Source organism: Triplophysa rosa, linkage group LG16 (assembly GCF_024868665.1).
Source record: "Triplophysa rosa linkage group LG16, Trosa_1v2, whole genome shotgun sequence".
Taxonomy (NCBI): Eukaryota; Metazoa; Chordata; class Actinopteri; order Cypriniformes; family Nemacheilidae; genus Triplophysa; species Triplophysa rosa.
Genome location: NC_079905.1, coordinates 3,199,746 through 3,214,876, shown reverse-complemented (window position 1 = coordinate 3,214,876; position 15,131 = coordinate 3,199,746). Strand labels below are relative to the sequence as shown.

At 36.2% G+C, this 15,131-nt stretch overlaps 1 protein-coding gene across 1 annotated transcript; it reads left to right on the top strand.

Moving 5' to 3' along the window:
- Positions 1-7,428: 7,428 nt before the first annotated feature.
- Positions 7,429-14,296, top strand: LOC130566990 (asialoglycoprotein receptor 2-like). Its single transcript, XM_057354842.1, has 9 exons — positions 7,429-7,685; positions 8,098-8,268; positions 8,431-8,511; positions 10,078-10,158; positions 11,270-11,395; positions 11,654-11,806; positions 12,244-12,449; positions 12,899-13,014; positions 13,771-14,296. The coding sequence occupies exons 1-9, from the start codon at positions 7,511-7,513 to the stop codon at positions 13,817-13,819; spliced, it is 1,158 nt and encodes a 385-aa protein (XP_057210825.1). The 5' UTR covers positions 7,429-7,510; the 3' UTR covers positions 13,820-14,296.
- The last annotated feature ends 835 nt before the right edge of the window (positions 14,297-15,131 follow it).

Below are 15,131 nucleotides of genomic sequence, written 5' to 3'. Positions count from 1 at the left end.
CTGCAATCTTCATTTTACACCTATATATCTTAATGTATTTTCATATTTATTCAGTCTTTATTTGTCCGGACACTATTTTGATACTAAAGGGACCACCCAAAAATTAAAATTGTCATCATTTACTCACCCTCGAGTTCTGATGAACACAGAGAAAGATATTTGGAAGAATGCTTGTAACCAAACAGTTCTCGGACCCCAGTGACTACCATAGTAGGGAAAATTGCAATGGTAGTCCATAGTGCCTCAGAACTGTTTGCTTTCCTACATTCTTCAAAATGTCTTCTTTTGTGTTCAACAGAACTAAGAAATTTATATAGCAATTTTACCTACTATAGTAGTCAATGGTGGCCAAAAAATGGGATTTTCATCAAATCTCTTTAGCGAAACACACTTTTTATTGCCTATTTTAGGTCGTTTGTCTACTAACAATGGACTACATTCATATTTTTAGGATATTTTTAAAGAGCAAAGATGAAGTGAAGTCATGATAAACAAAAAGCAAAATGTTTTGCTGCAAGTTTATGTCTATTGTTCTTTTTGTAATGTTTTGTTGTAGACCGGATGTGATTCATAGAAAATGGCCAAATTGACGTTGTGATCGAGGCGAACGTGTTGTTGTCTGAGATCTGAAGGAAAAACATTTTGTTTGTGAAGCGAATGATGACATATTTCTCGTAAATGGCAGGTGTTATCCAGTAATTTGAAAGGTAAATGTCTTCAACGGTTCTCGAGTCTATTGCGTAATATTTCCTGACTCACATTGTAATGACACACACTGTCGTGTTTTTTTCTTTGCCATGTATTTAACTGTTATGTATATGTGTGTTAGAGTATCATGACAAGAAACTGACATCATTTTCAGCTGAAATATAATGTCATAGACATGTGCTTTTTAGTGGAAGCTGAATAATGGTGAATGAGAGAGGTGGGGTGGGGCAGGATTAGTTCATGAACCGCTTAATTACGCATTTATCGCCCACAATATCATATTTCATCAATTCAGCGAATGCTATTTTAGATTTCAATGATTCGTCTGTATGACACAAATCCAGTAAAGATTAGTGCATTGAAACATTTACTCACCATTGCAGTTTGATTGCAAAAATAGAGGAATAGGGTAAAAAAGAACTGCTGTACAGTATTTGGTACCTTGACCGCAATGTTTAATGTGTAAGAAAGACAATTCAGAAATGAAATCTCTTGAGAGAAAGCTTTTCAGGGACAATTTGATGTTTCAGTAATTGTAATTCTATACAATAAACAAACTGCAAATACAAATCTACACAAATCAAGTCTCTCGTTTTTGCCCTATTGTTATTTCTGACGCAGCGGATGAATGAAATCTCATTCAAACTTTCCTCTTGGTGGCTTGTAAAGTTCAATCTTAGTCATTACGTCCCCCAGCATGCCCACTACCAACAATTCTCTCACGGCCTGACATCAAATAGTTTGTTTGTTTGTGAGAAACCAGAACACTCAATGTAGAAGTGCAAGTTTGGTTTGGCACATCACTCAAACTGAAAATTCTCATATCAGTATATATGGTTTTGACATTATATGTAAAATTCCAAAAGCCTTTCATGCTTGTATGCTACACAGAAATTATTTACTTGGCCGTGGTTGTGATGTCTTTAGAGAGACCAATGTTAGCATCTATTAAAGTGAGACGTCGGCCTAATTTATTTTCAGAGCTTTGAAGAGTGGCCATTATAGTTAGACCTCCATTATAGTTAGACGCTTTCCATTTAGGAGAAAGGTTATGCCTTCAGCACTCTATATTCAGTGTTGAGGTTTGTTGTCAAGCAGTTTAAATGATGTGCTACTGTAAGCTTTATATTTACTGATCAGAAAAACAGTGAGCTTTGCCTGAAGTGTAAAGTGGCCAAGGTTTGTCCTCAGTCAAAGGATTCATACTAAAACGGTGACGTTTGCTGATATGTTTGTGTGTTTGTCTGTAGGGAGTGGTATTGTATGAGTGACACCCTGAAAATGCCAAAGAGGTTACAGAGCCACTTAGAGGTTCTAATGGAGAACTGCACTTGTTTTATTCTTTTTTTAATGGTGCATCCCTTCTGTTCTGGGTTTTATTTAGGGATGAGATTGTGCAGTTTAGTACTTAGAGGTGTGTAATTTCTTCTAAATAATTTAACTGCCATATTAAAAAATCAAAAGATTTAGATTAAGAGACCTCTAACATAAACAGTTCTTTTTATAAAATGTGATAAAATAAGTGAAGCTTTTTGTGGACATAGATTGAGGAAAAACTGCAATCAAAAATAGAATAAAGCATCTTACGTAAAATACAAAAAACGAAAAAATAATAAAATAAAATAAAATTTAAATAAAATAAAATAATAAAATATAATAATAATAATAATAATAATAAAATATAAAGTTTAAAATGATCAATGTAAAAACTTTCATTTATTTGTGATTAGACCAAAAGATCTCACCAGTTTTGTCCCAGAACACTAGGCTGTCTCCATACTGTAAACATACAGACAAATTTCGTCATTCTGACGCTTTGTTAACTCTGATCTGGCCTTCAGATGCAATAGCTCTGATATAAAGTCCCACAGCAATCTGAGTGTTTATAAATACCAGACAGATCGCATCACATTTCTCTGACCTTGAATACATGTATTTAACTGTTGCTGGCTATTATTCTTATAAAGCATTTTCCCCAAACGCACTCAACGTTTTTTTTTATCTTCTTTCCTCATGTACGTGTCAGAGACATTGCTTTGCCATGGTTTTTATTCTTTATTTCGGACAAACTGACAATGAATGAGACGACAGGTTTTATATCAAACCTCAAGCTGTCGCGAGTCTTCTGTGGGCCAGGATTATGCATAGTTATATTCTGCCACCTAGTGGTGAAGTTATTTAAACAACAATGTACGACTTTTTAAAGGGGGATTTCTTTTGCTGTTTTTGAGGCTTTGACTGTGTTTTGGGGTGTTTAACAGTGTTGTGCAAGTTACTTCAAAACTGTAATACATTACAGATTACTTGTTACTGTTATTTAAAAGTAATCATTTACCTTACAACATTACTGTCTCAGAATTGTAATACGTTACATGACTCCTGTATTACTTTTGAGTTACTTTCACCAAAATAACTACAGAAGTAGAACTTAACATTCTAAAATAAGTCTTTGAATTTTTGTATTTTCAAAGTACAAAATACTATTTGCCAATCAACCTCTTTAGACTGCCGATTTCTTGAATTAACTAGGCTATACACAAATAAATACAAAAAAATACTATATTAAATGCATTAAAATACAAAATACTATTACAAAATAATAGTATTTTGTATTTCAAATGGATGTATTTGAAACACTGCCCATCCATGCAGTCTAATAAGGAGGTTGATTGGCAAAAAGTATTTCAGTTTGAAAATACAAAAATACTAAGATTAAACACATTTAAATACAAAATATATATATATTTTTTCAAAGGTATTTAAATACAAAATAGTCCCATCCCATCACTGAACTAGATTATATAGAATTCTAGCTATATAACCACGTTATAGTAGTCGAGAATAAAACAGACATGTAGCCTAGAGATTGTTTCTGATATTTCTTTGAATCATCGAACAAAACACCCAAGGTAATATGGTTTAATGTTTTTCATTGTGGAAATGGCTTTTTCTGTAGTAATTTTAGACGATAAAAAGATAAAATATGTTCTTTTATTTATCCGGTAAACCGGCTACAGCAAAACATGATGTATGTGATATTAAAACAAATAACACTGTAATTGCAGTATGTAGTCATATAGTAAAGACAAATTGTTTTGATTTTTCTCATGATTTCAAAGTGAATGAGCTGTGCTCAGATCATGTGCATTTAATCTACCTTAAATTATTTCACATTAGCGTTGTGTACACAATTATTAAGACAAATCGATTGCTTGACAAGCCTAGCTGAGTTTTAACAGTTCCGTATGACAATAAATACATTTTTCAAGTCTAACCATCTTTAACTGGAGTCAAAACGTTTCTGTACTCCACGTAAATAGAAAAGCATTGAAATTAGTTGAGAAATGAAAACGATGTTGTGTTTTTCCCATCCAGATAACCGCAGCTCCATCATTCACTTGTATGTCGTCGTAGTCAGCTTTTGACCTCACCAATATGGTGGCGGCGTTGACGTACGATCCAGCGGACAATGCGGCGTCTAGTTATATATGTGTGTGTGTGTGCGTGCGTGCGTGCGTGCGTGCGTGCGTGTGTGTGGTATATATGGGTACGTACTGTTTTCCCTCAATCGGTGTAGTATGAATGCGATCGGCCGTCAAAAAAGACACCAAACTTTACACATTTTAAATTTGAGCTCTGTCCATATTTTGAAACATTGAAGGGTGTAAAAAGCTAAGACTAAAGCTAAGAGAACGGTGGACTATTGTAAAGCCTTGAATTTCAATTTTCCATAGACCTTTTATTATTATTTTTGTATGTATACAATGTTGTTTGTTATTCTGAATACCCCTTTTTATATAGTTTTCATTATCTTTTTCTCTTTTATGCTGTGTTGTTGTTGTTGTTATTTTTTGTATTTGTCTCATGTATCTGTTGTTGTTAATTAAGCATCAACAACAACAAAAAAATGCGATCGGCCGTCCGCCATATTGATGATCTTCTTTTCTTTTTTAATGGCGGGGAGCAAATTACGTTTGTTGTGCATATCCGCCACCTACTGTACTGGAGTGTACACGGCCAGAGATTAACCATGCGACGTAATAACAAGCGCAACAACTGAAGTTATGAGAGACAGGTGCATTAACATCAGTAATGCTATAACTTTACCTTCCATGAGTTTTCCCAACATTTGCAACATGTTTGTAATGCCTTCACAAAGGAGACGTCGGGCAGCTGCTCGGCGATCTCGCCTTAGGAGAGCACTGCTGATTTTATTGTCAAGGAATATAAGTATTGCTTATAAATTAAACGTACCCTAGAAATGCATTGCTAAAACCCACACCTACACTTGTGCACAATATTATTGATAAGTGCTGATACTTATTACATTTTTTCTTGAAAATGATATATTGTATTAAACTACTAAATGTAATTGTATTGCCATATGCCATCTATGCTTTAATACAGACACAAAAATGTGAATGCATACGTTTTCAGTGAAGCAATGACATAATGCATGAAGTAATGTCATATGTTTTATTTACAGAAAACTATAGAATATACATGAATAAAAAATACGTAAATTTGATGTAAGAAAATAAATGAATTGAATCATTATAAATACATATACAAGTAAACGTCACATAAATCAAAGCTTTAATTCAATTTATTGTTGTAACAAATGATCCTGTATCTACAGGCGTTGAACCCCACATCCTACTGCCATCTCGCAGCTGACCACCGTCGCCACCTTCTTGATGTTAACGAGAGTGCTCATCTGTCCCTGTAACAGTCAAACAAGATTCAAGTGACCTCTGTGATTTGTGCTCAATACTGCATTTAAATGTGGAGGTAGTTGCACATGTGTTAACGCGCTGTTTATTCAACTCAAATTTTCATCAACAGTACTAATGGACAAATAAAATACATACATTATATTTAGTTACTGTTAAACTTCAGGTTCCTTTCGAACACTAAGTTTCTTTCTGTATTTTGGATCACCCTTAAAATCAACTCAGAAATAGGTTGGATGTTGTGAGAGAATTCTTCTACAGATCTGGGAGCACAAAAACAAGACACAGAGAGGCATCAAGCTTTAGAACTCATTTATAGGGAAGACACGTCTTTATGTAGTGCACAGTAAGACACCTGTTATAACCAAATAAGGTATAGAAACTGTATGGACCAAAATGTGTAGGGTCTGTTTATAACCTAACAAACAACATGACAAAGAATGTCGGCCCCCTTCTCTATATGGTCTTGCATACAATAGGCTATATTTATTTGTGTGGGGAACTAAAACCTAACAGTTACTTAAGTAAATATGTTTATTTACATTACTTAACTTATATGCATCTATGCAAGCAGTGAACAATGCTTTGTACCACATCAGACGTAAGCTACATTACTTTGATGTGTATTTCATCTTGTGATGTGCTCATTTGAAATACTTATCGAGAAAATGACAGGTCACATGTCACACAGACATTAAAAAGCGTCTTTAACATGCGTATGGTTTTAATATATGTAACGTTAGTCTACTTCGAAGACGCGTGTGTGCGTGGAACTCCCCTTTAAGTGAGCGTGTAGTATTTCTAACCCGATGGGACACACTTAGCAAGTGCAAACATACAACGTTAATTAATGTGGTGTTTCTGATTATGTGATAGACAGCCGTTTTACAAAATACATAACTCTGGAGTTTTCACCCATAAAATGTGTAACACTACGTTATGATATGTAATATCTAATTTTATACATCAGTTCTCTCGGATTCTCGAATCTGATTGGCTGATAGCCGTGAGATATTCCACCAGGATCATCACGGGAACTGACCGTTGAACCGCTTCATTGACGTTTTGTATCACTCCGCCACTAAACTCTCGGACTATGCTGTCCTCGCAACTGCGTTACTCTGAAGAAGTTAGATTGCTAGCAAACAAACACACGAAGCAGTTTATACTTTTTTTGGTAAAACTGGCATACATTGAACAATATATGAAATTACTAACTGCACATTAATTCGTTTGGTATAGCCGACATATAAACGCGTGCTCTGCGAACTGCACATGCGTACATGTGATGCGATGGGACTTTCTTTCATTATCATTATATCGATCACAGTTTAACTTCCAAGAATCAATATTATGCTAACACATAATATGAACGCTTACAGATAGTAAATAAACTTACAGGCATATCTTTCTCCAAGGCAAAGATTGTTCGCGTTGTGAACCGAAACTAGGCTACTGCTGTACGATCAATGAGATCTAAATCTCAACACTGCGCAAACGTCAATACTGGAAAATGGCCACTAGGTGGCGACCATACACCATGATAATTGGAACACACTACAGGTGAAACTAAACGTTGTCAGTGTTGGCGGTGTCTAGCAATTTATTCACAGCGCTCTGCACTCATTGTTTAAAAATATTACAGCGCGGGACGCGAGGGTCTCGATCAAGATCATAGAAATGGGATTAACACATTCTCGGTGAATTACCTTTCTAAAAGGCTCTCTCAGCACAACGCAAATTTAAAAGAAGTGATTGTTTGGATTTAGTAGCGGAGGTTTAACTGTTATGCTGGGCTTGGATTCGTGGCGGAAGAAAGTAGTTCCCCATTTCCTTTAAAACCGGAGGGGTTTAAAGACACTCCGGCGTTGTTTCTGGTTTATCTACACACTTGTGCCGTCGAACTGATGTATAAATGCAATATCGCTCTCGTAGTCGTGTATGTAGTGTTCTTATATCCAGGGGCGGAGCCAGGGGGTGGCCAATGGTGGCCAAGGCCACCATAAATTAATCTTTGGCCACCCCCCCGGCTTTTTTGCGGAACCATTTCTGTACACAGTTGTTCCCATATGGACGCATTTCAACAGCGCACCTCAAACAAGTACTGCACTTCCCAAACTGAAGGTGGCGGTAATACACTCAACTTGAATTTCAACCACAAACACATTTACAGAAGAAGAAGTAGTGTTGTTGTTGTTCGCGTGTGCTCCGACGGATTTTCTGCCGCGAGAGAAGAGGTCACAGGTAAGTTAACAAGAAGAATTAAGTTTATTCACTATGTTTGAAATGTTTCTTGTCTTAATGTATGTATATTATGGCTGGCGTGCTGAAGTTGAAACAGACATGGTAAAGTTTGCTAAGTTAATTTAGGCTGTTAACTAGTATGAAAGTCGCAAGATATAAACAGTTTCACTGTGTCAGTGTCATTTAAAAGAGCGTTGTAGAAGGCCATTAAAAGTAAAGTCAACTTTCAGTGCTGATTTAGCTTAATGGTGGTGCCTGGTGGTCTGTCTGTGTCATATCCATGAAATGGAATTAAAATGTTTTGTTGGCAGTTGTCAGCCAAATGATAATATGCAAAGTATTGCAAAGGAATATTTTTGAAATGCTTGCCCATAATGTTAAGGTTACTATATTTGGGTTTTGCACCTCTCAGGCAAAATGAAGATGAAAATTACTTCCTACTACGTTAGTCAGTGTAGTAAGCCGAGTAACGAGAGGAGGGAGAGTGGCGTGGAGAGGGAGATGCGGGATGACAGTGATGAGACAGAGTTAGACATTGAAGGAGAGCGCTCACCTGTTGCTCTTCATGGAAGTGAACATACAGGTACAGTACACCACCTGCCTTATTAGCTGAAGTACTTACAGGATTCTGCCTTCAACAGCCGATGTGAAATTTACTTTTCAAAGCCATATCAGTGTGGGGGGGAGTTAATTATCTTAAAATCTGGCATGCTGTCTATTTTAACTTTTCTGTCTTTACCAACAGATGATCAACCTGCCAATTCAGATAGTGACAGTGATGGTGGAGTAGATCACCCAGAGTGTGCTCTGCAAAGTGGATGTCAAGGTAGGTTACAGGATGCCAACCACAATCCAGAAGTTACTGCAGTGTTACTGTTTGTATCTGTTTGCATTAAATGATAACATTTCAAGAATCTTATTTCAAAAATGTCAAAAACGTGATGTGATATCAAGACATATTAGTGTCATCATTTAAACCAAAGAATACGACTTATGTAAGTTTGAGTGTGTTCTGTGATATTGTAATGTTTGTTTGATAAAAGTGCATTCTGGTATATTCTTATGTCGTGTAAATTGTCATTATGGTGTGAGCTTTATCACCAATTAAAAAGACACCACCTTCTGCAATGCTACACTGTTTCAGATCTTTTTTTTTTAATCAGTTTAGTAATACATTAAAAAGCTTATGTGGATCTTCATGATGTAATTCTACATGACAATCACTGCCTGTTTAATAAATGAGTGAGTGACTAAGAAACACTACTAGATCCACAGTGACTTGCCACATAGGGGAAAAAAAGATGATATCAGTTTCTGTGCTACCCCTGTGTGAGCTATGGTCTCAGTCTGGCCACCCCTATGAAAATTGTCTGGCTCCGCCACTGCCTATATCTGCATGGCTGTGATTACCTCCGGCGCTCGGCCGGCCTAATCACAGCCATGCAGATATAAGAACACTACACGCACTCCTACTCGAGCGATATTGCATTACTATATGCTGCCACCTAGTTGTGAAGTTATTTAACAAACAATGTATGACTTTTTAATGTAAATGAACATATGCTTTTTATAGGCAGTAATGCCCGAGAATTGACAGGTTTACTAAATAATCAAATATATTAAGAGCCCATGATTTCATCAAAATGTTATTTTAAGCAGTTAATTAAAGTGCCATTTTGTCATGCGGACATTTTCATATTGATTTATTTTCTAGTATCCCTGCTGAAAAAAACACAATACAAATTGTAATAATTTCCATTATAAAATATCATAACAAAATACTTGACAAATACTTTGATTTTATTCATTTCAATGGTGTTTTATGTTCCCATCCGCCAGACAACATCCCTCCAATAAGACCATTACCAGCCAAAGAGATAGTTACAGTTTCCATTACTTTCCATACTTTACATTATAACCATAAAATCCATTTCTGAAAGAATTCCTGAGATTTTCAGAAAGGGATAATATATTTGGTTAACCACCTACACTTATTCTACATGTGGGAAAAGAAAAACTTTCAGGAGAAAATATGCACTCTTTATATACACACATCTTGGCCCCCATCCATTTACATTTACATTTATGCATTTGGCAGACTCTTTTATCCAAAGCGACTTACATTGCATTGCACTATACATTTGTTTCTAAGTATGTTATGGTAAAGTAAACTTGAAATGCTGAGCAATGTTTTTCTCTCTGAATCTCTGTCAGTCACAAGAAACAACTACAAAGTCCACCAGCCCACATACTGTAGATCAACAGGCGGATACATTCCCATTTAAAAAACATCCCCAATCTTAGGGAACCTCTGCAGTGTGCTGACACGAGTCTTCTCCAGTGCTTCATGGTTGTTTAAGTGAGTGAAGTTGTACAATGTCTATGAATACAGAGGGAATGCAGGTAAATCTCATCGATGGCCCTGATCTGGATTTCCAAGATTGTAGGAATAATGCAGAGGTGCGATATTCAGGTAAGCTGTTATATTTCACTTAATCTTTTTATTTTAATGTTACTAACAGGGGCATTACTTCATACCTAACCTAGGGACACAACTATTGCTATGATTTACTAAATGTGACATGTCAAATTTAAAGAAGAAAAAAGTTACATCTGAATTATTTTAAAGATGAGTTTATAAGGATTCTCGAAAAATCTGTAGCACTTTTTATCTTTTAAGAAATTTCTCTGTTGTGTTCCCCATACAAACATTTATATTTATTAAACGTTTATATTCACATAACAAGTTATATTGCATCACTTGTCATTTATATATCTTTCACAAGCTTAACAAACTCGAGGCTCAATATGCAGAATATGGACACTTGCGAAAGACAAACAATGACTCCACAGGCAAAGTACAATAATATATCAAACACATGATTTTAACATGCAGTAACAATCTAGACAGTAAAAAAAATAAATTGTTTAAACAAAAGAAATAGAGTCTGTTCTTTAGTTTGGTTGTGTGTGACAATATGATTTTTGTCCATATTCTGGATATTAAGATAGTTCACCCAAAAAATTCTGTCATGAATTACTCTCCTTCAAGTAGAAGTACTACCATAGTAGAAATAATTATTGTATTTTTTTTGTTATGTTGAACACAAAAGAAAATATTTTGAAGAATTTAGGAAAACAAACAGTTCTGGAGCACCTTTGACAACTTATTTGAATGGTAGTCAGACTCAGTGGTGCCCCATCTAAGTTGTCATGCTTCCAAATATCTTTCTCTGTGTTCATCAGAACAAAGAAATGTATAGATTTGGAACAACTTGAGGTCAAGTTATTCATGACAGAATTTTCATTTTTGGATGAACTATCCCTTTAACATTAGCTACAAACCTCATATATCTATCATTTGCTTCTCAAGACAAAAACTAGTGCAATCCGGCCACAGCTTGAGGAACATTTGCACTTGGCACGTTTTCATTATGATGTAAACAATGTTACATTGTAAATCAAGTTATTTATCGTTTCATTATGATGTAAACAATGTTACATTGTAAATCAAGTTATTTATCGTTTCATTATGATGTAAGCAATGTTACATTGTAAATCAAGTTATTTATGTGTTTTCACAGTTTTGCAGACCCCACGTTGTGATGGGAAGCGACCGTTTTGCCAAGAACCCTTTAAGGTGGCAACAGCATGCCTAGTTGCCTTCTGCCTTCTCTTACTCGTGGTTCTGGTTGCCACGAATGTGCACAGTGGGTACCTCTTCTTCCTGAGAAATATGACTGAAAAATTGCTGTTTTTGTGATTTTTGAACTACTTCCCCATTACCCAACCTATTAGAAGACTACGTTGGGGTTTTTTTTTTGATCATTTTGCTCATTGACCATCAAATGAAATTAATGCAAAGATTGATGCATCACATTTTTTTAATGTTTATGCCTTCCTGGAGATCCGTGTTGTTTATTGATTTCTTTTTATCCCTTACCATCATCTGCTTCCTTTTGTGTTAGATAAGAGTTCATCCTCCCGTTCTGCTGACGCTCACATGCTGAAAACCTGCGCTAATGTGACCGAATTGACATCAGAGTTGCAGGCTCTAAGAAAAGAGAAAAGTGAGCTGGAGAAAGAGAGGTCCCAACTGAAAGCCATCATCGCTGAGCTAGGTTAGTTGTGATAACAAAAGTAATGGAATAAGTTGAGGGAAAAACAAGAGTATGTGTAAAATGCTCATTATGTATTCTTAAAGTGACAGTTCACCCCCACAAAAAAAACGTGTCATCATTTGTTCACCTTAATGTCATTCAAATCTGGTTTAAATCTTTATTCTGTGGAAAACAAAAGAAGATATTCTGAGAAATGTCCATACAATACAGTCAATTGGGCCCGATGTTGTTTGATTATGCAACATTCTTCAAAACGTTTTCTTTAGTGTTCAACAGAAGAATAACAGAAAGTCACACAGGTTTGTAATGACACGAGGATGAGTACATGGTGAAAAAATCAGATTTTTGGGTGAACTATCCATTTCATCAAATAAAAACATTGGTTTGCATGTATTTTGTTTTGTACAATGAATTTCAGCCACTGTTTCTCTCTATAGAAGCATCCGCTTCCACTCCAGTTCAAGTGACAACACAATCCACTCCCGGGCGAGTGACGGCGAGTGATTCCTGCCCGTCTGACTGGCATTACTTCAGCGGCAGCTGTTACTTTATTTCTGATGACATCAATAGCTGGTCATACAGTCAGGCTTTCTGTAAGCAGAGAGGAGGACACCTGGCCATCATCCACACGCCTGAAGAACAGGTGAGGAACAACGACAGCTCTAGTGGATATTACCGTTGCAATCTGTTACTTTCGCCTGTATATCGCCATCTCTGTTTGAAACATAAATCGCAGGCTCATCTCAACGTGGGTTGAAACTGAATGATGTCAAACTGACATTTTTACTGGGGTATAGAAGTAGTCATTGATGCTGACAAAAAGTTGATTTCAGATGAACTATCACTTTAGAATTATATTGACATAAATGTGTAGTCCTGTATGTTTGTTTCATATTAAGTGACCTCGAGAAGATTGATTTTAAAATCGTAAAACTATTGGCTTGCAGTGCCAAAGAAGTGTAGACATTACCCGAAACTTGTAAGCTAATAAACTGAAAATAAACTGCTTAAGGAACTTAAGGAATCATTTTAAGAATATTTCCTAACATTGCCATCCATTTGAAATATTTCTGATATCTTCACCTGCCGCAGACTTTTATTTGGGACCTGCTGCCACGTGGTCACTGGAAAGCTTACTGGATTGGCATAAGTGATGAAAAGGTAGAAGATGACTGGTACTGGGTGGATGGAACCAAACTGGTTGGAGGGTGAGTGAAGGAAGCTAAATTTGAGCTTTACAAGATACAATTCTAGACTTAGAAATATTCATTGTTCAAGATTATAAATTATAATATAAGATTTATGAAACTCAACAGTAGCTCAATACACATGACCACAAACATCTCACAAGACATTTGAAAGTGCTAAATCATATTCTTTCACTTCTCTTTATTTTAGATGCTGATGTTTGTTTTTTATGTTTAAGTTCCTTTATTCCTTCTTCTTTCTAAATAAAGATTTAAGAAGTTTTCAGTTACAATTAGGGTTGAATGATTTATCCTCTCTGTCAGAGGTCAGGACAAATGTGTTATTGTTGTGTTATATTTAGTAAATGTGCGTATTGTCATCACACATAAAATTATCATAAATCTGCTAAATCTGAGATTAAAAGAGTAGTTCACCTTCAAAATGAAAATTGTGTCATCATTTACTCACCTTCTTGTCATTCCTTACCTGACTATGACTTTTTTTCTTCTGCAGAACACAAAAAGAAGATTTTTTGAAAAATGTTGGTAACAGACAGCACAGCCCCCCCCCACACACTTATATTGCAACCAATGAAAGTGAATGGGGGGCTGTTACACCATTCTTCAAAATATCTTCTTTTGTGTTCTGCGGAAGAAAGAAAGTCATACAGGTTTGATATGACAAGAGGGTAAATGACGACAGAATTTTCATTTTGAAGGTGAACTACTCCTTTAACCTATTAACACCCTTAGAAAAATTCTACTTTGTGCTTATAGTTTCTGGGAGGATGGAGAGCCCAACAATCATATGAATGAAGACTGTTGATACATAGTGAAAACTGAGGTTTTAAGTCGTAATGCTACAAAGAGCTGGTACGACGCCCCCTGCTATATGTCCCGCCGCTGGATCTGTGAGAAGGAGACAGATGCGTCTTCTTAATCCTCCACCCCGCCATCATCAGCAACCATCCTTCATAAATGTTTAGTTTGAGAGTATTTTGGTTAAGAAATGAAGCAGAATGAAGAAGGATTTCAGTCTTTGATATGACATCACAGGATCTTTGTCTAAATGTAGGCTACCTTGAAGCTTTTTAACACTGCATATCATGTTAACATTACTGCATATTTTTTAGTCCCTTCATTAATGGCTTGCATAGAAATATAATGCACATATAAATGAAGCAGACAAATATTTTTGTCGATATTTTGTCAGCGTAAAATTATGTTTTATGTGAACATATTCTTGTCTGCACTGTTGTATTCGTCTGTCTTTGAATATAAGTTTTGCAAAGAAATAAATGTGTTGGGGAAAATTATAGTAGTAATTCCACTTTTGCACAGCAGGAGGCACCGTTGAGCCGAAGTTTAAACAGCAGTGATACAGATATGATTAGCAGGTAGACAAACAAGCTTTTGTTCGTGTGTTTGTTAGGTCAAACCGAACCAGACGTGTGGAGACTAAATGAAACTCACAAACGGTTAAATCAAACTAACTCAACTCAAAATCTTCAAAAGCAATGCAAACAAAAAACACTGTTTATGTGTCTCCTTAACATGAAATCTAGGGCTAGTGTCTGTGTCCTTGTCCCGTACAGTTGTTTGGCTAGATTTGAGCATTTATGTAAGGTGCATGCATGAGTCATGTCCTTCTCTGCCCCTTGTCCCATCTGACTGTTTATTATGGAGGCGTATCTGACACAATTACGTTCCTCATAGGGAGGGCATCCGTAATCAAAGTACCCTATTTCCAGTTTATCAGCTGACCTTGGATTGATGTCTTTTTAAACATTGTCCAACACAAGTCATGTTAATGAATGAGTAGAGCATGCCGGCTGCGTGAATTATTTTGCAAGCTACAGAAGAGCAAAGTACAGAGCCCGTCTGGTCACCCCTCGGAGAAAAAAAACGACCCGCAAATCCGTGGCCACAGTTTTGTAATTCGTTCCCTCAGTTTACAAAACCGTGCTCTCGGATTAATAAACTGTACCCACGAGTTTACAATCCGTGCTCTCGGTTTTGTAAACCGTCCCCTCAGTTTTTGAAATCTGTACCCACGAATTCATAATCTGTGCCCACGCTTTCGCAATCCGTGCGCACGGTTTTGCAAACTGCGATCGTTTTACTGTTTGAGTGAAGCT